The 24,678-nt window shown below is 37.4% G+C and overlaps 1 protein-coding gene and 1 long non-coding RNA gene across 20 annotated transcripts in view; one reads left to right on the top strand and one right to left on the bottom strand.

Annotated features, from left to right (window-relative positions):
• Positions 1 to 24,678, bottom strand: part of abca12 (ATP-binding cassette, sub-family A (ABC1), member 12) — a 70,076-nt gene that overhangs the window by 40,932 nt on the left and 4,466 nt on the right. The window contains exons 4-30 of one of the 19 annotated variants that reach the window (XM_052606864.1): positions 18,926 to 19,094; positions 17,322 to 17,446; positions 17,135 to 17,208; positions 16,466 to 16,639; positions 16,141 to 16,334; positions 15,821 to 15,939; positions 14,704 to 14,807; positions 13,823 to 13,954; positions 13,120 to 13,289; positions 12,642 to 12,772; positions 12,415 to 12,545; positions 12,166 to 12,330; positions 11,847 to 12,055; positions 11,551 to 11,681; positions 10,849 to 10,963; positions 8,488 to 10,671; positions 7,670 to 8,344; positions 6,036 to 6,710; positions 5,219 to 5,893; positions 4,402 to 5,076; positions 3,585 to 4,259; positions 1,885 to 2,559; positions 1,585 to 1,697; positions 1,383 to 1,450; positions 1,082 to 1,203; positions 432 to 562; positions 161 to 303 (exon numbers count right to left, since the gene is read on the bottom strand). In XM_052606864.1, coding sequence (XP_052462824.1) covers positions 161 to 303; positions 432 to 562; positions 1,082 to 1,203; positions 1,383 to 1,450; positions 1,585 to 1,697; positions 1,885 to 2,559; positions 3,585 to 4,259; positions 4,402 to 5,076; positions 5,219 to 5,893; positions 6,036 to 6,710; positions 7,670 to 8,344; positions 8,488 to 10,671; positions 10,849 to 10,963; positions 11,551 to 11,681; positions 11,847 to 12,055; positions 12,166 to 12,330; positions 12,415 to 12,545; positions 12,642 to 12,772; positions 13,120 to 13,289; positions 13,823 to 13,954; positions 14,704 to 14,807; positions 15,821 to 15,939; positions 16,141 to 16,334; positions 16,466 to 16,639; positions 17,135 to 17,208; positions 17,322 to 17,446; positions 18,926 to 19,094 — 8,954 coding nt within the window. Of the gene's footprint in view, positions 1 to 160; positions 304 to 431; positions 563 to 1,081; positions 1,204 to 1,382; positions 1,451 to 1,584; positions 1,698 to 1,884; positions 2,560 to 3,584; positions 4,260 to 4,401; positions 5,077 to 5,218; positions 5,894 to 6,035; positions 6,711 to 6,852; positions 6,936 to 7,669; positions 8,345 to 8,487; positions 10,672 to 10,848; positions 10,964 to 11,550; positions 11,682 to 11,846; positions 12,056 to 12,165; positions 12,331 to 12,414; positions 12,546 to 12,641; positions 12,773 to 13,119; positions 13,290 to 13,822; positions 13,955 to 14,703; positions 14,808 to 15,820; positions 15,940 to 16,140; positions 16,335 to 16,465; positions 16,640 to 17,134; positions 17,209 to 17,321; positions 17,447 to 18,925; positions 19,095 to 24,678 lie in introns of all 19 variants that reach the window. The other 18 variants (XM_052606867.1, XM_052606868.1, XM_052606866.1 and 15 more) reach the window with 18 other exon arrangements.
• LOC128020179 (uncharacterized) lies at positions 2,877 to 6,579 on the top strand. The gene is made up of 3 exons (XR_008185302.1): positions 2,877 to 3,020; positions 4,646 to 4,816; positions 6,451 to 6,579. It is a non-coding gene; the product is annotated as an uncharacterized LOC128020179 (long non-coding RNA).

Raw genomic sequence — 24,678 nt, 5'->3', positions numbered from 1 at the left:
ACTAATAAATAATATTGATAATAATAAATAATACAATAATATTGGGCTTATTTTTTGGGGGCTTGTTTCTGAAGCTGCGGTTGCTTATTTATCTTCTGAGAGTTGGCAACACTGGTCTGTATAAGTCCACCACATCAATAGATAGAAATGTTGTTCTAACCTGCAGAGCAGCTTCTGCAGTTGACACAAGGGCCTGTGGCAATCCACCAACAAAGGACTGAGAAGTGAAATTGCTTGTGTTCATAACATGAAAAATGGCAGACAAGAGGTTGGACATTGGCTCCTGGAGGACATAGAGGAGCTCTGAGGAGAAGAAAACGCTTGCATTAGACGCATACAGTTCAGATATGAAGGAAATTGTCTGTAAGCATGAACACCTACTTTGCTATTCTTTTGAGGTGTATTCAACAGTAAGGCTTTGCTTTTCTCACCTGTTTGGGTCTGCATGTTGTGAGAACTGTTGACAATGGCTTGGTGAATTGTGGAAATGACAGACGGCAATGAATCCCACATAGGAGTACCTTTGAAGGTTGAGAACAGAGCAGCCAACATGTCCTCCAACCTGTTGTTTAACAAACAGTAAGATTGACATTCAAAACTAAGAGTCAACAAGGAATAAATCTATTTTTAATATGTATGCTCATTGGTTTTATTGGTTTGATGGTATGCTCATTGATTTTGGTAAGGACTGTCACACCTACTAATTGTATGTGCAGAAATCGTGAGGTGAAAGACTAATCGAATGCTTTAAATTACTTTCAGAATTTAAAAGTGATTTAAGTGTGGAAAACTCCCAAATGTTTAGCTATAGAATTCTCCTAAATAACAATCAGCTTCTTTGCATTAACCTTGATCTTTTGGATCAAATCTGAAAAGAACAAAATCTGGTCAGATTTTCATCGTGAGAAAAACTCTTAGTGACTTCCAAGTCCAACAACTACTGTATCAGAATTCCTTTCAAACATTCAAACATGGTCAAAGTTATCAGAGAATCTGAGATTTACGGCCATCTCTCTGACTCTCTTGGCTATATAAGAGAAGCTTTCAACAAAATAATCCAATAGTAGGGTGGCAGCCTTACTTGTCAAAGGTCAGCTGGTCAGCACTCCCTGAAAGGATCTGGACCAGAACGCCTACAGATTCTGTAACAGTCTGGGCGGACTCATTCATGAATGGTGACATAGAGCCCAGAAAGACTGCAAGCTGTGACATCACAAAAGAAGTTAACAATAACACATTTATGTTTGTGTGTGTGTTATAATTTTTTTATTTGTGCAATAAATCAACATATATCATAATATGGTGACATTTTACTGTCAAAAGAGTTGTTGGTTATGCAGGGCCTGTCAATAACAGGCCTTTAAGAAATAAAAGCAATTTACCTGTTCTGTTATTTCATTTAGGCTGCCAAGACTGAAGTTTCCTAGGTTGTGCCACATGTTTGTATATTCTGCGAAAAATATAGAGTATATATATCTATGACAACTTGACTGAATAAAAAATAAATAAGTTTTATTAATATATGGCCACACTAACACACTGTTTTTTCAATTAACCCCAAAAAACACCATACAGTAAACTTGCCTTCATTTGAGTTTAGAAGATATTCAGTGACCTTAAGAATCACAGATATGATGGGCTGAGCTGTGTTGTTTGATGGCAGTGAATTCTGAAGCTTTCTCATCATATTCACAATGCTGAAAATGAAAAAGAAACAGCAACTGTTATGACCTGTGCATACACAAATAAATGTAATGCATATACACTAAAATTCAAAATATATATACATACATACACACACACACACACACACACCATAGATAGCAGGAGTGAAAGAGAAACATAGACAGAATACTTTGGAAACAATACATAGTCTTTACTTACACTTCATTCAATTTGTTAGGTCCAGAAGATTGGGAGATGGTCTGCAAATATGCTAAAATGCTGTTTTTCATGGGAACCAACACCTCAGCCACCTCTGCTGGCAAAAGGCCATGAATAGCTCCCCCTAGCATCTGGACAGTCTCCTGTGTGAGGTGGTTAGCTTGCATGTAATATATATTGGGGTTAAGTATCAGCTGAAGTGAACCATTAAAAGCACCAAGAATATTGTTAATCACATCCCGAGGTAGAGCTCCAGTTTCATTAGAAATACTCTCCAGAACCACTCTGACTGTGCTAATGACAGCTTCTGTAAAGTTTTCACTTTGGAGACCACCATCAGTGCTAGCCACATGAGATGCATAAGTTAGTGCCTGAGACACCTGCTCAGCAACATCCAGGAAGGCTCTGTCCTCAGGTGAGAGTAGAGGAGCCATGGCTTGCAAAAGTTGGTCAAGATTCACCCCAGCTCCTGCAAGATCTACAGAGCTAACATTCCCCTGGAAGATTTTGTCAAGTGCAATTGTCAGATGTTGGTTAATGATCCAGTTCCTGGTCAAGTTGCCCTCATTTGAGCTCAGAAGGTTTTCTGTGACCTTGATTATCGTTGATATGATGGGCTGAGCTGTGTTGTTTGATGGAAAGGAATTCTGAAGCTCTGTCAACACATTCATAATGCTGAAAAACAAAAAGAGCACAAGTACAATTGTCATCTCTCCTACAAAATACATACATATATATATATATATATATATATATATATATATATATATATATATATATATATATATATATATATATATATATATATATATATATATATATATATAATTAGAAAGTGAGAGTGAAACAGAGAAAGAACAATTCTCAACAAAAGCATAGACTTTACACTCACAGTTCATTCCACTGATCAAATCCAGCAGGCTGGGAGATGTTATTCAGATAGGATAAAATACTGTTTTTAATGGGAACCAGCACCACAACTGCCTCCGCTGGTAAAAGAGTATGAATCACTGTCTCTACCATCTGAATAGTCCCCTGTGTGAGAGTGCTAGCTTGGGCATAGCTCATATTGGAGTTTAGGATCAGCTGAAGTGAACCATTAAAAGCACCAAGAATATTGTTAACCACATCCTGAGGTAGAGCTCTGGTTTCATTAGAAATACTCTTCAGAACCACTCTGACTGTGCTAATGACAGCTTCTGTAAAGTTTTCACTTTGGAGACCACCATCAGTGCTAGCCACTTGTAAGGCATAGGTTAGTGCCTGAGACACCTGCTCAGCAACATCCAGGAAGGCTCTGTCCTCAGGGGAGAGTAGAGGAGCCATGGCTTGCAAAAGTTGGTCAAGATTCACCCCAGCTCCTGCAAGATCTACAGAGCTAACATTCCCCAGGAAGATTTTGTCAAGTGCAATTGTCAGATGTTGGTTAGTGATCCAGTTCCTGGTCAAGTTGCCCTCATTTGAGCTCAGAAGGTTTTCTGTGACCTTGATTATTGTTGATATGATGGGCTGAGCTGTGTTGTTTGATGGCAGAGAATTCTGAAGCTCTGTCAACACATTCATAATGCTGAAAAACAAAAAGAGCACAAGTACAGCTGTCATCTCTCCTGCAAAATACATACAGTATATACTGTTTGTAAAGTGAGAATGAAACAGAGAGAAAGAACAATATTCAACAAACACATAGTATCTATACTTACAGTTCATTCCATTGATCAAATCCAGCAGGCTGGGAGATGTTATTCAGATAGGATAAAATGCTGTTTTTAATGGGAACCAGCACCACAACTGCCTCCGCTGGTAAAAGAGTATGAATTGCTGCCTCTACCATCTGGATAGTCTCCTGTGTTAGAGTACTAGCTTGGGCATAGCTCATATTGGAGTTTAGGATCAGCTGAAGGGAACCATTAAAAGCACCAAGAATATTGTTAACCACATCCTGAGGTAGAGCTCCGGTTTCATTAGAAATACTCTCCAGAACCACTCTGACTGTGCTAATGACAGCTTCTGTAAAGTTTTCACTTTGGAGACCACCATCAGTGCTAGCCACTTGTAAGGCATAGGTTAGTGCCTGAGACACCTGCTCAGCAACATCCAGGAAGGCTCTGTCCTCAGGGGAGAGTAGAGGAACCATAGCTTGCAAAAGTTGTTCAAGATTCACCCCAGCTCCTGCAAGATCTACAGAGCTAACATTCCCCTGGAAGATTTTGTCAAGTGCTATTGTCAGATGTTGGTTAATGATCCAGTCCTTCATCAAGTTGCCTTCATTTGAGCTCAGAAGGTTTTCTGTGACCTTGATTATTGTTGATATGATGGGCTGAGCTGTGTTGTTAGATGGAAGGGAATTCTGAAGCTCTGTTAACACATTCATAATGCTGAAAAACAAAAAGAGTACAAGTACAATTGTCATCTCTCCTACAAGTTACATACAGAATATATATTACAATATAATTAGAAAGTGAGAGTGAAATAGAGAGAAAGAAAAATACTCAACAAATACATATTCTTTACACTCACAGTTCATTCCACTGATCAAATCCAGCAGGCTGGGAGATGTTATTCAGATAGGATAAAATGCTGTTTTTAATGGGAACCAGCACCACAACTGCCTCGGCTGGTAAAAGAGTATGTATCACTGCATCTACCATCTGGATAGTCCCCTGTGTGAGAGTGCTAGCTTGTGCATAGCTCATATTGGAATTTAGGATCAGCTGAAGGGAACCATTGAAAGCACCAAGAATATTGTTAACCACATCCTGAGGTAGAGCTCCGGTTTCATTAGAAATACTCTCCAGAACCACTCTGACTGTGCTAATGACAGCTTCTGTAAAGTTTTCACTTTGGAGACCACCATCAGTGCTAGCCACATGAGATGCATAAGTTAGTGCCTGAGACACCTGCTCAGCAACATCCAGGAAGGCTCTGTCCTCAGGTGAGAGTAGAGGAGCCATGGCTTGCAAAAGTTGGTCAAGATTCACCCCAGCTCCTGCAAGATCTACAGAGCTAACATTCCCCTGGAAGATTCTGTCAAGTGCAATTGTCAGATGTTGGTTAATGATCCAGTCCTTCGTCAAGTTGCTTTCATTTGAGCTCAGAAGGTTTTCTGTGACCTTGATTATCGTTGATATGATGGGCTGAGCTGTGTTGTTAGATGGCAGAGAATTCTGAAGCTCTGTTAACACATTCATAATGCTGAAAAACAAAAAGAGCACAAGTACAGCTGTCATCTCTCCTACAAAATACATCCAGTATATATATAAACATGTAATTAGAAAGTGAGAATGAAACAGAGAAAAAGAACAATATTCAACAAACACATAGTATCTATACTTACAGTTCATTCCATTGATCAAATCCAGCAGGCTGGGAGATGTTATTCAGATAGGATAAAATGCTGTTTTTAATGGGAACCAGCACCACAACTGCCTCCGCTGGTAAAAGAGTATGAATCACTGTCTCTACCATCTGAATAGTCCCCTGTGTGAGAGTGCTAGCTTGGGCATAGCTTATATTGGAGTTTAGGATCAGCTGAAGGGAACCATTAAAAGCACCAAGAATATTGTTAACCACATCCTGAGGTAGAGCTCCGGTTTCATTAGAAATACTCTCCAGAACCACTCTGACTGTGCTAATGACAGCTTCTGTAAAGTTTTCACTTTGGAGACCACCATCAGTGCTAGCCACATGAGATGCATAAGTTAGTGCCTGAGACACCTGCTCAGCAACATCCAGGAAGGCTCTGTCCTCAGGGGAGAGTAGAGGAGCCATGGCTTGCAAAAGTTGTTCAAGATTCACCCCAGCTCCTGCAAGATCTACAGAGCTAACATTCCCCTGGAAGATTCTGTCAAGTGCAATTGTCAGATGTTGGTTAATGATCCAGTCCTTCGTCAAGTTGCTTTCATTTGAGCTCAGAAGGTTTTCTGTGACCTTGAGTATCGTTGATATGATGGGCTGAGCTGTGTTGTTTGATGGAAGGGAATTCTGAAGCTCTGTTAACACATTCATAATGCTGAAAAACAAAAAGAGTACAAGTACAATTGCCATCTCTCCAACAAAATACATACAGTAAGTTTATATAAATTTCATTAGAAAGTGAGAGTAAAGCAGAGAGTAAGAACAATAATCAACAAACACATAGTATCTACACTCACAGTTCATTCCACTGATCAAATCCAGCAGGCTGGGAGATGTTATTGAGATAGGATAAAATGCTGTTTTTAATGGGAACCAGCACCTCAGCTACCTCCGCTGGTAAAAGAGTATGAATCACTGCATCTACCATCTGGATAGTCCCCTGTGTGAGGGTCCTAGCTTGTGCATAGCTAATTTTGGGGTGTAAGATCAGCTGAAGGGAACCATTGAAAGCGTCAAGAATATTGTTAACCACATCCTGAGGTAGAGCTCCGGTTTCATTAGAAATACTCTCCAGAACCACTCTGAATGTGTTAATTAAAGCTTCTGTAAAGTTTTCACTTTGAAGACCACCATCAGTGCTAGCCACTTGTAAGGCATAGGTTAGTGCCTGAGACACCTGCTCAGCAACATCGAGGAAGGCTCTGTCCTCAGGGGAGAGTAGAGGAGCCATGGCTTGCAAAAGTTGTTCAAGATTCACCCCAGCTCCTGCAAGATCTACAGAGCTAACATTCCCCTGGAAGATTTTGTCAAGTGCAATTGTCAGATGTTGGTTAATGATCCAGTTCCTGGTCAAGTTGCCCTCATTTGAGCTCAGAAGGTTTTCTGTGACCTTGATTATCGTTGATATGATGGGCTGAGCCGTGTTGTTAGATGGCAGAGAATTCTGAAGCTCTGTTAACACATTCATAATGCTGAAAAACAAAAAGAACACAAGTACAATTGTTATCTCTCCTACAAGTTACATAAAGAATATATATTACAATATAATTAGAAAGTGAGAGTGAAACAGAGAGAAAGGACGATTCTCAACAAATACATATTCTTTACACTCACAGTTCATTCCATTGATCAAATCCAGCAGGCTGGGAGATGTTATTGAGATAGGATAAAATGCTGTTTTTAATGGGAACCAGCACCTCAGCTACCTCCGCTGGTAAAAGAGTATGAATCACTGCATCTACCATCTGGATAGTCCCCTGTGTGAGGGTCCTAGCTTGTGCATAGCTAATTTTGGGGTGTAAGATCAGCTGAAGGGAACCATTGAAAGCGTCAAGAATATTGTTAACCACATCCTGAGGTAGAGCTCCGGTTTCATTAGAAATACTCTCCAGAACCACTCTGAATGTGTTAATTAAAGCTTCTGTAAAGTTTTCACTTTGAAGACCACCATCAGTGCTAGCCACTTGTAAGGCATAGGTTAGTGCCTGAGACACCTGCTCAGCAACATCCAGGAAGGCTCTGTCCTCAGGGGAGAGTAGAGGAGCCATAGCTTGCAAAAGTTGTTCAAGATTCACCCCAGCTCCTGCAAGATCTACAGAGCTAACATTCCCCTGGAAGATTTTGTCAAGTGCAATTGTCAGATGTTGGTTAATGATCCAGTCCTTTGTCAAGTTGCCTTCATTTGAGCTCAGAAGGTTTTCTGTGACCTTGATTATCGTTGATATGATGGGCTGAGCCGTGTTGTTAGATGGCAGAGAATTCTGAAGCTCTGTTAACACATTCATAATGCTGAAAAACAAAAAGAACACAAGTACAATTGTTATCTCTCCTACAAGTTACATAAAGAATATATATTACAATATAATTAGAAAGTGAGAGTGAAACAGAGAGAAAGGACGATTCTCAACAAATACATATTCTTTACACTCACAGTTCATTCCATTGATCAAATCCAGCAGGCTGGGAGATGTTATTCAGATAGGATAACATATTGTATTTAATGGGAAACAGCACCTCAGCTACCTCCGCTGGTAAAAGAAAATGAATCATTGAATCTACCATCTGGACAGTCTCCTGTGTGAGGGTGATAGCTTGGGCATAGCTCATATTGGAGTTTAGGATAAGCTGAAGGGAACCATTGAAAGCACCAAGAATATTGTTAACCACATCCTGAGGTAAAGCTCCGGTTTCATTAGAAATACTCTCCAGAACCACTCTGACTGTGCTAATGACAGCTTCTGTAAAGTTTTCACTTTGGAGACCACCATCAGTGCTAGCCACATGTGATGCATAAGTTAGTGCCTGAGACACCTGCTCAGCAACATCCAGGAAGGCTCTGTCCTCAGGTGAGAGTAGAGGAGCCATAGCTTGCAAAAGTTGGTCAAGATTCACCCCAGCTCCTGCAAGATCTACAGAGCTAACATTCCCCTGGAAGATTTTGTCAAGTGCAATTGTCAGATGTTGGTTAATGATCCAGTCCTTCGTCAAGTTGCCTTCATTTGAGCTCAGAAGGTTTTCTGTGACCTTGATTATCGTTGATATGATGGGCTGAGCTGTGTTGTTAGATGGAAGGGAATTCTGAAGCTCTGTTAACACATTCATAATGCTGAAAAACAAAAAGAGCACAAGTACAGCTGTCATCTCTCCTGCAAAATACATCCAGTATATATATAAAACATATAATTAAAAAGTGAGAATGAAACAGAGAGAAAGAACAATATTCAACAAACACATAGTATCTATACTTACAGTTCATTCCACTGATCAAATCCAGCAGGCTGGGAGATGTTATTCAGATAGGATAAAATGCTGTTTTTAATGGGGACCAGCACCACAACTGCCTCCGCTGGTAAAAGAGTATGAATCACTGCATCTACCATCTGAATAGTCCCCTGTGTGAGGGTGATAGCTTGGGCATAGCTCATATTGGAGTTTAGGATCAGCTGAAGGGAACTTTTAAAAGCACCAAGAATATTGTTAACCACATCCTGAGGTAGAGCTCCGGTTTCATTAGAAATACTCTCCAGAACCACTCTGACTGTGCTAATGACAGCTTCTGTAAAGTTTTCACTTTGGAGACCACCATCAGTGCTAGCCAACAGTAGAGTGTAGTTTACTGCCTGAGAAACCTGTTCAGCAACAGCAATGAAAGCTCTGTCCTCAGGGGAGAGTAGAGGAGCCATGGCTTGGAGGAGCAGCTCAAGATCCTTTCCTGCTGTTGTGATATCTACAGAGCTAATTTCCCACTGGAAAATTCTAGCAAGTGCCGTCATCACTTGTGGGTTTGTGATCCACTCCCTTGTCAAGGTGAGGTAGGTCATGATCTGACCTTCAATTTCAGCAGGAATACTAATGTTCATTTGGGAGCCTAGAGAATTGTAGTATGTCTGCTGGATCTCAAGATTTCCTTTAATCAATGCCATCTCACCCTGCAGCAAGGTCATGATTGTACTGCCAACCTGTACAAGATCTTCACCTTCCAGAGGAAGCCTCACATGGTTCAAGTTCTGGATCTGATTCATTGTTAGCGTCACCATATCTGCTTTTGCATTGATAAGTGCCACCTGCATTTCAGTCATCTGTTTCAGTTGATGGAGAATCTCTGCAAACATACTGCCACTGGTGTAATTTCCAAGCTTGTTTAAATACCACAGTGTGATTTCTCCATACACCTTCTGTGCATACTGCCCCTGCTCCATCAATGTCGAATTAATGGTGTGGTATGTGTATTGTTCTCTGAACACATTTTTCAAGAGGTCTTCCAGGATGTTGAGCTCATTTGTAATATCAGTGATGTTCTCCACATCAAGACCCTGCAGGTTTTGTCTGATGGCTGACAGTGTTGTTATCAGCACCTCTTCTGTCAATGCAAGTGGGCCAGATCCAGAGGTGGACATGTTATTTAGTTTCTGATATTCTACCGCAGTGATATTAAGCCAGTTTTTAAGAGTTATTTGAGCATTATTTGCCACAGGTATTACTTCAAGTAAACCAGAAGCAGTCTGGATGAGCTGAAGGACACATTCGGCCTGTCGAGTAACAGGAGGCTTCTGGGGAGACTGTGCGGTTTGAGTGTTCACACACTGTGGGATTTGAATGGCCATATTCAGAGTTTCCAGAATGGATACTGACCAATTAGAATGAAAGACAGAATTGACTTGTTCTAATTCAGAAATGGTGAGATTGGAGGCTTGTAGACTTTGACTGATGTTGAAAATAGGAGATGCATAAGCATGCTCAAGAAGATATTGAATCTTCCTGGAAATTTCCATTGAGGCTTCTGCTGGCAGGGACATGTTCCAAGGCAGGAGCAGAGCGAGAACATCAAGCGCAACAGGGAGAGTCATGTTACCCCAAAGATGTGTTGTTGGCATGGTGATATTATTTCCAAATGTAAGCATTGCACCAAGATTATCAAAGACATTCTGGATATCAGCTACACAGTCCTGGCCAAGAGCTGAACAGATCTCTAGATCTCGAATGAGATCATGAGTCTTATTTAGCCCTGCTTCTAACTGATACTGCTGCTCTGGAGGTAAGATGGCTCCAAGTTGGCTCAAAATTGCTTGAAGAACTGCAAAACCCTCCTCTTTGTTTAGAATCTGGATGGACCCATTGTTCAAGACCTGAAGGATGCCCATAATGACTGGGTGCATGCTGGTGGTCTGGGAACCTCCTGACAACAGGTTCTCTATCTGTCCCAGTCCAAGAGCTGCCATAATGTCGTTTAAGAGCTGAGTGTCAAACTGTTGTGTGAAATCAATGTTTGAGAGGAGCTGAATTTCTTTATCGACTGTATTAATGAGGTCCAGCAACAAGTCTTTTAGTGAAATTTCACTACCAAGTAGCTGACCAGGAAGGCCATTGGCAATGACTTGCTGCAAAAGTGCCAAGTAACTGTTTTGGAGGAGAGCCACTGTCCCCTGGAGAGGTCTAAAATCAAATGAATGTAAAGTCATTATCTATAATAAAATAATCTATATTGTATCACCAATTTGACTTTTATGTAATTTGATACATTTTGAAAATAAAATATGCACAGAGTAGTACAGAAGTTGAAAATAGAATTACTTTGGTATCAATAAATGTTTTGCAGTAAAAAATCACTACCTTAACAGGCTGGCAGGTTCTCTTGACACTTTAGAGATCAAAGAATGAATCAAAGGAACAGCTGTTTCCCAGGTAAAGCCTGTCTGACAGGTGAAGGCAGTGGGGGTAAGAGTGCCTGCAAAAACGTGCACAATTTACTGCATATTATTTATAGTACGGTTGAAATAAAATACTGATCATTCAATAACGTAAAAAAAAAAAGTGGGGGAAAAATGATTCCACTATGATGTTAACTGATGAATTTATTTGGATATGATAACACTTTGCTGTACATTGTCAATACAAATGTCATATCAATAAAATTTGCAAAACTTTAAAATAAGAAATTTTTTACATCAGGTAATGCATTAGGTATCATGAACAATTATATGATTTCTTTCAACAATTTTTGATTTTTCAAAAAATATTTTGCCCAATGCGCCCTGTTGTGGCCTCAGAAGAGAAGCCAAAAGCTTTTCTTCACCCTAAATGAAATTATGCATTTTAAATTTTTACATAATTTGAATTTTGATATTTAATTGCAAATTCGAATTAAATTTTTCAGCCATTTTGACAGCCCTAATAAATATGTAAAAACATTCTAGATTTAAAAAACCATGGAAAATGATTTCTCATTGTTATAAAATTACCAACAATAATCAGATATTAAGAACAAAGCCTTCTGATTTATGTAAGATTTTAAAAAAAAAATGTTATACTCACAGTTTGGTGATGCAGTGGCATTAGGTTGGTAGGTCAAAATCCAATAAGCCATATGGAAATATGGTTCTATGGAGGGCCACAGAGAGCTGTTCTCTAGTGGAGAACCCATGTTCTCAAATATGCCAGTAACGCTTTTTTCACAAGAAATTAAAATACAAATAAACATACAAAATTAGTTTAAAAGGTGATAAAGGTTCTTAGCTAGGTAAATCTCTGTTTCTACAGGGACTGTTATAATTCTCAGCAAGAAACATCCTTGTCACATAGTAGTTATTGACAAATAGTAGGTTTCTGACCTGGTCAACAGAATCTGGGATAATCCAATTGAAATGTTCCCTGGGATCCAAGCTGCAAAATAGTCCTCATTAAGCTCAGTTTGCAATTTCTGGAGGGCAGTGACATACTGAAGGGAGATTGTGTATAGACTGTGCCACTCTGCCATTAGTATTGAGGGTGTGACATTATACATTACAGTTCCATTCACTACACCAACCAACTGTTGAACCTGTGAAAACACATTTAGTTTAGTACAGTAGTAATATAATCATTAACTTCTTTTTTCTTTTGTCAAAGTTAGAAACTTTTTTGCCATCTCTTCTAAATACACCCCCTTACCTTCTTGTTTACTGGCAAAAGTGATGTTAACAGCATTTCCTCAAGACGTGTGTCGTTCCCAGCGCAAACTAGAGTGCCCCACAACTGAAAGTTTATAGAGCTGTAGGTTGACATCCAAGCCCAGGGAGCAAAAAGGTCTTTGCAGCTAGTGTGACCCTCTAGAACCTGTATGAAACATTAGAGGACATCCAGTGTGACAGATGAAGACTTTCAGTGAAAACTACACAAGCACACTTTTTTTTTCCCTACCTTGGCCACGGTTTGCACAGTAGAGTCCATGGCATGGTCAGCCCAGGCATTAGCAAAGGTCTCATTCTGCATTAGAGAAAGGAATGCCTCCTGGACATACTTGGCATCCTTCAGGACCACATCAATGAATGCTGTGAAACAGATAATGATGATTCAGGTAATGAGTTTGTCAAGCATTGGAAACTGCTTGCATAGTGTAATTCTCTGCACATGCTGATGATACATACGTAGCTGGACTTCAATTGCAACTCTTGCCACCTGCATTGATGAATGGCCAGCCATCATAAAAGTCTGAATGTATTCCCAGCCAGGCATGCCTTGTAGAAAATCAAATGCTGAATTGCTTAATCCAAAGATCCTGACAGGAGAAAATGATAAAGAGGGATTTCAGGTTTAACAACTTTAATAACAGGTTCTTTTGTTCATGCAGATGTCACATGGACCAGCCTGGTTTATATTTATATATTAATCCATTTTCATACAAAAGGTAGTGGACCAAACAAATTTACTTGTTAAACATTGGTTTGATTAATTTAAAAATCCTCCTACCAAAGTTAAAAACAACCTACATCCTGGAAGTAAACTCTATGGTATCTATGGCACAGAGCCACCTTTCACATGGAATAATCAAATCAGATTTGGCTGATCTGATTTACTGCATAAAATTCCATCTAAACAGATGCAAAGTAGCCTGGGTTGACATACAATTGTTCCGCCAGGCTCTGTGGCTGAGCATCACTGCTGCGCTGGGACCTGCTATGTTTGAGAACAGCATCCAGGCTCGATGGAGACACTAGGCCCAGGAAGCTGCCGAACACCTCTTTAGTGAAGGCCAGGTCAGCTGAGGCAGAGGTCTGACTCCAAGCCAACAGTACCTGTAAGGATGAAACATGAAGATGTTACTGGTATGGGAATTTACAATATTAAAACAGCATTCATTATTTAAATGTAATGAGGAGTAAACGACGTATGCATGTGGGTTTGTTCCAAATATAGCATGTAATATTTGTATGTAGTGGTCACTGTGACAGTCCTACCAATTACTGTGCATTGTATTTTTCAGATGATGCATGGCTTCTAAATGCAAAATCATGGTGACTGGATATTGTTGTGGAGTTTCCTCTGTGTCAGGGGAATATCTAATTGGCGTTCCCTGAGGGCTGCTGAATATACATGCTTTTTTTTTCAATCAGTGTGAGTGCAGCTAGCATGCTGTCTTGTGTTTAGACTGAGCTGTTTCCTAGGCAATGTGCAGCAAGTAAATAGGAGGAAGCGTAAATGAGAGTTTCTCACCCTCTCAACCACAAAATAGGTTAGTAAAGTTTGGAAGTGTTATTTAATATGGCTTACTTCTGAACATAGAGAAGCAGATATTTGTACATACCAATATACTGTATGAAAAATTTACCTGTTCAGCAACTTTCCACGTATTTACCCCTTCAAATATCTGGCTCGCTTCCCAACTCCAACAATAGGAGGCGTTGATGTTTTGGTTGCATAAAAAGGTACGAAAGTTTGCCTCGCTGAACAGCACTTGAATCTGAGAAGGTCAAAATATGCGTGAGTTTGAATGATTGTGTGTGAATGATTTGTGTTTGTTTATATAAACTCCTAATCTTCTAACAATGTACCGTAAAACAAATGAGCTAATTCTCTGAAAACCTAGCCTGTGTAAGCAACATTAGGGCATTATATGGCAGGCAATCCCCATGTGAAAAATTTTCCTAAATATCTTTGGTGAAAAGTATTTTTATTGTTCGCCATTGCTAATTAAGCTGTCACTTTGTCAATTTATGCAATTGAAGTCCTTCATTAACTAAGCATATCAATCAAGAGTTTCATGTTAGAGTATCATGTCATTAAATTAGCAACACGCTAATACAAAATTCTACTGAAATCAGCTTTAATACAAAATTAATAAAGAATTACTAAATACAACTTTTGATCATTTCTAATCATATCGTATTTCTAAATTCGTTAGTTCATTCAATCGATGTGATTTCAACCACAGAATAATATTAAACAACACATAACTTAAGATGTGGTGAATGTGGCACTGGTGATTTCCATGATGATTCAAATAATTATAATAGGAATAATAATATGTCTCTTTTGATGCATGCATATGCACAATTTGATCTAGTTTGTGGACAAATTACACATCATTTAAAAGTTGAAAAAGTGTTTTTTTCCTCAAAGTCTATGGAGCTTTTGGCTTTGTACACATAGTTTAATGAATACTCATATTCTGAACAAGGAACCTGCACTGAGCAGCAATGAGAGGCCTACCTGATCGAGAGGAATCTTTATTTGGTTGATAAGGTCCTTCACTTCTGAGCTGTACAGAACAATGCTGCTTGGGGTCATGACATCACTCAATTTGAAATACACATCTATTTAAAACAAGAGAAAAGTATGAATGCACTTTTGACCAACACGAGAGCTCTTCTGTGACTATGTTGGCTGGCAGATGGCATTCCAAAGCACTTGAAAGTTTAATATCTATGCACATTTTGGGGAATATGCTGGTCAAAACACCACAGTGTTAGTTAAATCTGAGGTGTATAATTTCTGTGTCAGTATCATCACAAATAGATTTTTTAAAAATTACTGTTTTCAAACTGGTTACATGAACACTCACCCTTCTTCCTAATTGTCAAAAAAAACAGATAGCCCTGCCTTAAACTCATACGACTAGATGAAAGCAATCTATGAATGGCTTGCATATGCATATCGGTACATATTAAACAGGGATCAAACAAGAACTTTAACAATGAAAAAAATTATGCCCTACGGTTTTTAGGTACTCAAATAATAAAATACACTTTTGTCTAAGAACAGGCTGCAAATGACATGTGATCATAATTTTTCACCTTGCCAAGTAGGATCCTCACCTTTTATAAGACAGGGTGTGGTGCACATGGTCTGGACTGGTTTTGACAATAGACTCTAAATCCCATAATAATCAACATCTCTACTAAGATAGTAAGCAACCTGGCAGCCAGCAACCTGGGGTTATAAACCTTACTCAAGTGCAATGGTAGTAACCATAAAACATTTATCCTTACCTAATGGAAAAAAAAAATCTCATCTGACAAATTCAGCATGTCCAGAGGCACTATAGTGACATTTCATCAAAATTGTGCTATGTGGTACAAATATTTATTTAGGCTTTCCAAAGCCCAAGGTCACTTTACACAGTTAGATGAAAAATGTGCGTGACTCACTTTTATGAACCAATAATATATATATATATATATATATATATATATATATATATATATATATATATATATATATATATATATATATATATATATATATATATATATATATACTATACAATAATATATATAAATACCAATCACAAAACATTCATACTTCAAACCATTCATTTTCAACACACCTCTCCCTTTCCAACCACTCATGTAGTTGAGAAAGCCAATGACTTTAGTGATGACTGGGTTTGTGACATCAGTAGAGATGTTGGCCTGAGGAAAAGTCCTCTGAAGAAAGGTCAAGGTACTAAAAGCAAATAAGAGAGGCTGAGATTATTTTAGACAGTCATTAAGCACGAACAATATAAACATGTAAGACACACATAATGGGAAGGTATACTGTTGTGAACATACTCATCAGACTGAATTTGAATTATTAACTGACCCTAAACATTTCAAAGGCAGCGTATGTGAGCAATTTTTATTTAAACAAATTCTCAACACTCACTTGTTAAGATTTTCCAATTCCCCTGCTCCAACATTTAATATCTCTTCATCTTTGGGCTTCAAGAAGAGATCAGGCAGGCCAAGCAGGAAGTCCCACACTGACGTCTCCTGTTGAAGCATGTCTAGGACCACCACAGTGCCTCCAATCGATCCCAATACTTCTGTCGGGTTACTGAGCAGCATTTCTGTCAGCACCTGGCGACCCACACAAGTAAACAGATGAACATCATAGGGATGTCTAATAATTCATTTGATGTCTTTGAAATTTGAGGGCATAATGTAACTAGACTGAAAGATTATGAACGGTGTGGGTGGTCTGATCCCACCTGGTTCAGGGTGAGTAAGGATGCTTCCAGAACAGTGTCATTGGAGCTGCAGAAGTTTATTGAGCCTTTTGTAAAGAGATTCTGCGAACTGGCTGATGTGTTGATGGCAGTCATGGAGAAGCTGCAAATTGATTTTTTCAAGACATTCACAGATTCCCAAACTGACTCCATTGTCTACAACAAAGAAAACAATTAATTATGTAAGTAACTGGACATTGAAGAATACTGATATTTTGAAGAATGTTGGTATTGAACCAGTCGCTAGTAGCCACTGATTTACATAGTATGGAAACAAATACCGTGAGAGTCAATGGCTACCAGCAACTGTTTGGTTGCAGGTTTGCAAACAACATACGGGTGAGTAAATGATGACATCGTTTTGAATGAACTATCCCTTTAAGTAGCCATATCGCTTAAAATATACATTCAAATGATAAAAATGTCTTTTTAATGGACCATTACAAAGAATACACAACAAACAATGACTAGTGACTATTACCAAAAACAAAAACAAAAAAATTACATGAAGATATTTTGAAAAAAAAATAATATAATAATTCACCTTTTGTATATTATCTCCTAAAAATAAAATAAAATCAATCTGGTGTATACATAAACATACAAAAAAACATGGATATGTCAATAATACGGAAAACACTCATCACTAACCTGATCAACAAGTGCAGTGTTGTTAAAAGTGTGCATGACTGAAGTCACATTGGGCATGTTTTGAAAGCTGGAATCTAAAAAAAAAAAAAAATAATAAATAACATGTAAAAACAGAAACTGGTTCATTTATCAATTCTTTAACCCTGATAATAGCTTTGTTTTAAAAGACCGATGAAAATGTACATACTGAGCATCCTGTCCCATAGCTCTAGGAGCTCTTGATTTGATGCATCCCTTTTCAGGATTGAGTGAACCAGTCCTCCCTTCTGTAGATGGGCCAGTGGAGGGAATCCATGAAGCAGGGTTGGTAAACTGAAATATAAAGAGGGCCGTGGGAATGCAAGAAGTATAATAACTATAACTATAATGAAACTTTTGTCAAAGGACAAGCTAAAGTTTTGTTACTAAAATATATGTTTATATAGTCTAAAAATACATTATATAACAGTTCAAACATAGACATGTAATGTATGATTATGTAAATGCTGATATTTTTGCACAAGCCTAACCGTACGTCAAGGATGGAGCATTATTTATTGATAACTAGGTGAAGGATTATACAAACAATTCCTGTGAATTCAAACCCTCCCACACAGTATGAGCTGGTAGTTTCTTCACAGTGCACAAAGAAATTTAATTAATAAAAGGAAGTAGAAAAGAAGCGATGTTGCCATTGGGAGTTTCTGCCACCCCCTTATTTAACTGAATCTAATTTTTCAAACACTCAGTGAAATCTTCTTGGATGTACGTTAAAGCAAAATAGTGTCTTAAAGCCTTTTCTACATTTCTTCGAACTTCATTAAACTATGAACCAACTAAATTAACAACATTTTATGTAATATTTACTCTTTTACTGTTATCTATTTTATTTTATTCCACCAAAAATATTTTTTTAATTCTTAAAATGTGATTAATACTTTTTTAAAACTTTTAGTTTATTTATATGTTAGTCTATTATTAAAATTTTACTTGGAGCAAGGGGACAAAATGCTAACCTGTATGTAAGGGAAAATATTAACAAATTTCCCCCTTTTGTGTTTACTAGGAAAAAACTATGGGTAGATCATGACAGAGATCAATATAAAGCAAATTATCTTATTTATCGAACTTCAAACAATTAAATGTTTTCTACCACTGTGCTTTAGACAAAAAATGTTTTTACCAATAATCATGCAATTTATTTTCAACAATATTTTTAAGTAGCACTTTATAAGTAGTCATATACAGTGTGTGTTTTTTGTGTGGTAAAGGAAAACCGCATGTAAACAAATCCATGCTTCTTCACCAAATATTCTTCAGCAACAATGACCCAGCAAAGGTTTTGAATACAGAAAGTTCCATTGTTGACTCAACCTAGACATGATACACACAGCAGTTAAAGAACCTTTGAACAAACAGGTTTAGTCAACATTTCTCTATACAACAGCCAAACGCTGATCAGCTGATCAAATAAGAGAATTCTTAGCTTGATGATTAGTGACTAAGCCAAAGGTTACAGCAATGTCACAAGAGGTGCAGTGTTTTGCCATGAGGTCCATTATCATCTCATCAGTGACGCATCAACTTACAGGTGTGGCCATTGTCATTTTGTACTGAGACATCATTATTAGACATCGCATGGCATACAGCAGGGTGCTAGCTCATAAATATCACCATTAATGTACACATCTGATCACCATAATACACCCAATATTGAGAAATAATTTATAAAAAGACCTCAGACTTTCTGAGAATATGGTGCAACATGAAAAATCTGTTTCTGGAAATATGTTATTTTTCACAGTGCATTACCTGTGAGATTCAGCATCCCTCCGTTGGCGATGACGCGTGTACCAGTGCGATTTGGACTGTCCTTCTGTTAGGTAGGATTTGTTGGTGCATGTACTGTCGGTGTTACACATGAGTGTCTGCAGGAAAGGGAAGAACCCGGCACTCGGAAGATTTCTAGGTGCCACATAGCCTGAAAGAAACAGTACAGAGTTGTTGTTTTTTTTTATTATTGTTAGGGTTAAAAGAACAGTTCAGTTAAAATTTGCAAATGTAGAATGTAAGATGTACATGAGTTTGTTTCTTCATCTAAATAGATTTGGGGAAATTTAGCATTACACCACGTGTTAGAAGGAGAGTCCGAACAACTGATAAAAACATCACAATCATCCACAAGTAATCCATACATCTCCAGTCCATCGATTAATGTCCTGTGAGGTGAAAAGCTCTATTTTTGTAAGAACATATCCATCCAGGCATTTCGACTTTAAACAGTCATGTGGATTACTTAGAGAAAATTGTGATGTTTTAATCAGCTGTTTGAACTCTCATTCTGACGGCACCAGTTCACTGCAGTGGATCCATTGGTAAGCAAGTGATGTAATGCTAAATTTCTCCAAATCTGGTGAGTACATTTTCATTTACACCCCATGGCATGGATTGTTGAACACCATTCTTGACATTAAACAGGATATATCCAATTCATGATTTGCCTTTGCTAGTCAACGGCAGATGGTATAAGTTCATGTTCTCGTTCTAAAAAGAGACATTTGATTGGACAAAAATGTGTATATATGCCCATGTGAGTAAGATGAGACATCGATATTTTGTTCTGCTTTCTAGGAAGAGAAAGACTAGTCTACATTTTATACATATGTGATAAGTTTATTAATCAACTTGTATAGGTACACTAGTATACATAGATGTATATAAATGATCACAAATCCAATAGTCATGGACTAAAAGCAGCATCCTTTATAAGGTTTGGTCTATAAATAAACATCTGCAAAAACGATGTACAGTGATGTCCCATTATTCACTCACTCCCTAACCATCAAACATCAAAAGAAAAAAAAAATAATAATAATAATAATAAATAATTAATAAATATAAGCTTTCACTGTAATAACTACTACAGTATCGGTATTCCAGAATATTAGTCCTATAGATCCTGCATCAATTCAGTCTTGTACTCTGTAGTTTACAGAAGCAAACACATTTAAAGTATATAAGCACAGACACTGCACTTTATCTCGGTGTTTGACAGTGCAGTTTGTGAATCAGAGTTTTTTTTTTTTTATGTCCTTTTAATCTAGCATAGACCACAATGGGTTTGGTCGATCAATAAAAGCAGCTTTCACAGAAGGCTAAAAATGTCTGGTATGGTACAGGACTTTCATAGAAACTAACACAATCTTTTGAGTTAAGTGGTACTGTACATTACTACAAACTAAGCGTGACCACGTAAAAGGTTTCATACTGTAGGATTATTGATATTATGTAATGTTTGTCTAGCAAACAGTGCTTGAATGAACTAAAACCCTAGAGAAACTATGGAGAACGATAAAAAATAAACATGGCATAATCTACTTAGGGTGTGATAAGCATTCACATGATCTGATCAGCAGCTTTCTAAAATATACGGATGAGGTATTATTAACATGATAAAAAATTGACTAGGACTGTTCCATTAAGTTAGTCATTAATACATTTAAGTTTAATAACCGGTGGGATTATCATCATAACCAAAAACATTCTACTCATATTCATAAAGAAAATTAACTTTTAGGCAAACTGTTCCTTTAAAGTTTATTTTCTTCTAACCAATAAATATATATACACAATATATTTATTAAAGCCAAGTATGAATCTCAGTAAGCTAATGTTTTGCATTTATTCCAAAATAATAGATCTTTAAATACTGGTCACAGAAACAGAGATTTACTTTAAATTTCACCGAGCTGATATCTCACTAAAAACTCCCACAGAGGAGATTTCAGATGTAAGGGAGACAGAATTATTATTATTTATTATTATTATTATTATTATTATTATTATTATTATTATTATTATTATTATTATCACATAATAAAGTAGAACATATATTTTGTTGATAACGTGACACACTGAACGTTGCAATCACACTTGTGATTGTACACTTCAAAGGGTTAATTATACTTAAAAATATATAATTTAAAAATATTATTATTTTTTGTTTTTTGGAAGCAGTATTTAAATCCATTAGGTTCAAAAATCTGAAGGGGAATGTATACCCTTGCTTTAAATGCATGATGCACCTGATTGGAAGGGGAAAATGTTACATCTGGAACATTGTGTGATATTTCATAGTGCTCTCTGTCATTTTGACTGATAACAAATATTGTTGTTCTCTGCTTCAGAAACATTCCAGTAAATACTGAAAAGGATCTGCTGAAGTGGCTCACATAATTAAAAATGCAGTAGACTCGTTCAGAAAATCCCACATTTTTGGAAATCCAAATGTTCAAATTAATTTTTTTCATATCTGATTGCAGACTATAGTCTCTTGACAAAACTGAGCAGACTTGGCGGCACTGTTTGTCCTCCGAAACTCTAAGAAGAGACACATTAATACTGCAGATACTTTTCTCAGGAGAAAAATCAGAGAATCAGACCAGAAAATACCTCTGCTCGTTCTTAATCTATTTGCTGTCTGGGGAAAAACAATTGAGATCTCAATCATGTTTTCTCAACCTGGGTTGGGTTTTTTTTCCCCGGAGAGGGAGAATATTTGATTTTCCTGTCTGGTTTTAAGGTACAGGACTTTCATTGAAACAAGCACAATGCTTTGAGTTAAAAGGTACATTACTTCAGACTAAGCGTGACCACCTAAAAGGTTTCATACTGTAGGATTATTGATTTTATGCAATGTTTGTCCAGCAAACAATGTTTGAATGAACCAAAACCATAGAAGAACTATGAACAAGTATTCAAATGATTTGATCAGCAACTTCCTAAAATATACAGAGAAAGTATTAATAACATAAGCAAATATAAAATCATTAATACGTTTATGTTTAATAACAGATGGGATTATCATAACCAAAAATATTCTCCTCATATTAATAGAAAACACTAACTTTTAAGCAAACTAATTCCTTTAAAGTTGCTTTTCTTCTAGAAGTCGTGGCCACGAGAAATGGATGTTGTTCCCTCAACATAGCATCTCGAGGCCAAGACATAAGGATGTCGTTACTTCGACAAAATGATCTCATGACCACGACATAATATGACGTTCCCACAAGTTAATATGACGTTCCCACAAATTAATATCTCGTGGCCACGGCATATTATCACATTCCCATGAGTTATTATTTTGTAGTCACGACAAAACTAAGTAAACCAAACTAGGCATTTAACGGGCACCATACATTTAGAATAATGGTTTTGTTTATGTTTATTTATTTATTTATTTTTTTTACTTTTGAGGAGGCACTGCTTCCTTTGCCTATTTTTAACAAAACCACCTGATATATATATATATATATATATATATATATATATATTATGCATTTATCAGACGCTTTTATCCAAAGCGACTTAAAGAGCATTCAGGCTAACCGTTTTTAACTTAACATGTGTCCCCTGGGAATTGAACCAACAACCTTGCGCTGCTAACGCAATGCTCCTATAGATGACACTGATGGCTGAATCACAGTTGTGCTGAAATACAGCCAAATCACACTGCTACTCGTGTGATATTACTCATATGCATCTCTCTCATATCAAAGAAAAACACACCAACAACATTATCAAAAAAATATTTGGATAATATTCCTGTTAAATTATAAAAGTTTATGTATGTTCACTGAACTTGATATTTGGAACATTTTAAAGCATTTTTTTCTTGGATATGTGAATAGGAAACATTAAAGGTACATTCAGTTTTATCATTTTGCAAACATTGTTGGAAAGTTACTTTTAAATGTTTTCTGAACCATCTGAAACTAAGCTATGAGGACGTTCCTTGTTAGTTGTGAAGCTTTAGCATTTGTTTTCTAACATTATCAAATTAGTTTTGAGATTTTATGAATGAATATACAATTAGACAAGTCTGCCTACACAGAATGGTGCAATGCATAAGGGAGCTACTTATGGGAAAGACTAGGCCTAAGAAACCAATCCTCAAGAGAGAGATGTGAAATAACAGAAAACTCCCAAATGACAGCCAGAAGAAAGATTGCTTAAAGGGGGGGTGAAATGCTCGTTTTCACTTAATATCCTGTTAATCTTGAGTACCTATAGAGTAGTACTGCATCCTTCATAATTCCAAAAAGTCTTTAGTTTTATTATATTCATAAGAGAAAGATAGTCTGTACCGATTTTTCCCGGAAAAACACGACCGACTGGAGGCGTGACGTGTGGGCGGAGCTAAAGAATCACGAGCACCAGTAGGCTTTTGCGTTGAGAGTGTTTGGAAGCTGTGACATTATCGTGAGGACAAAACCATCATCCAAAACAAACCATGGTTAACAGTCAGATTCAGCCATTTATTTATGATCCAGAATCAGATCCCGAGGCTGAAACTGAACAAGAGCAGCAGCAGCAATGACTCGCTCTGAGCGGGGCTCGAACCCGGGTCTCCGATGGGAGGCGGACGCGACGCACTTATAAGGAGGCAGAGATATTTGAAGCAATTTTACTCACCGCCTGCAGTTCCAACACACAATTGTGACCCTTTTTCGTTGTGAATGCATCATCCTTTAGAAATAAACGATACGCAAATCTGTCGTCAAACTGGGCCTTGTTTGTAAAACAAGCATCTTCGAAATGGAGGGAACAAACACTTGCACAACTCTGTCGATGCTCTGTAAAAATAGACTCCATCCACTGCTCCCTTAATGCTGTTTTTTTTTGGTAATCTGTGCAGGGTTGTCTTGCCCTGGCAACCAAAAACACACTTCTTTTGTGACATTTCGCGATGCTCTCGCTCTGATCAGTGAAGTCTGTTGTGCTCTCAGTGCTCTGCTATACAGGAGCGCGCGCTCTTCCGGCAGACGTGCCCTTAGGACCCATATAAGGAAATTCCGCTCCATCTAACGTCACACAGAGCCATACTCGAAAAAAACTTTCCGAAACTTGTGACAAACCGGAAGGAGTATTTTTGGAACAGAAATACTCCTTCAAACGTACAACTTAATTTTTGAAACTTTGTCCATGTTTAGCATGGGAATACAACTCTTTAACAGTGTAAAAAACTCAGTATGCATGAAATAGCATTTCACCCCCCCTTTAAAAATCACAAGTTTTTACAAGTTAATCCCATATCATATTTAAAGAAAACTGGAGGCATACAGATAATGTAAAACATTAAACAAGAATAACAAGAAGGGAGATTAGTGACTGGCCTTCCATTATGTACTATAGCAAACACTAGACTAGAACATTCCCAAGCCCGACATGGCGTATAATGTCAAATGTTCTCTCTCTCTCTCTCTCTCTCTCTCTCTCTCTCTCTCTCTCTCTCTCTCTCTCTCTCTCTCTCTCTCTCTCTATATATATATATATATATATATATATATATATATATATATACACAAACACACACACACACACACACACACACACACATATATATATATACATATATATATATATATATATATATATATATATATATATATATATATATATATATATATATATATATATATATATATATATATAATCAGCCTGCTTAAGCTCTGCACCTTGTTGCACACATTTAAATACTTTTAAAGAAATCCAGGAAAATTAAG

The sequence above is a fragment of the Carassius gibelio genome, chromosome A9, assembly GCF_023724105.1.
Source record: "Carassius gibelio isolate Cgi1373 ecotype wild population from Czech Republic chromosome A9, carGib1.2-hapl.c, whole genome shotgun sequence".
NCBI classification, from domain to species: domain Eukaryota; kingdom Metazoa; phylum Chordata; class Actinopteri; order Cypriniformes; family Cyprinidae; genus Carassius; species Carassius gibelio.
Note: the sequence above shows the minus strand (reverse complement) of the source record. Positions and strands in the feature narration are given on the sequence as shown.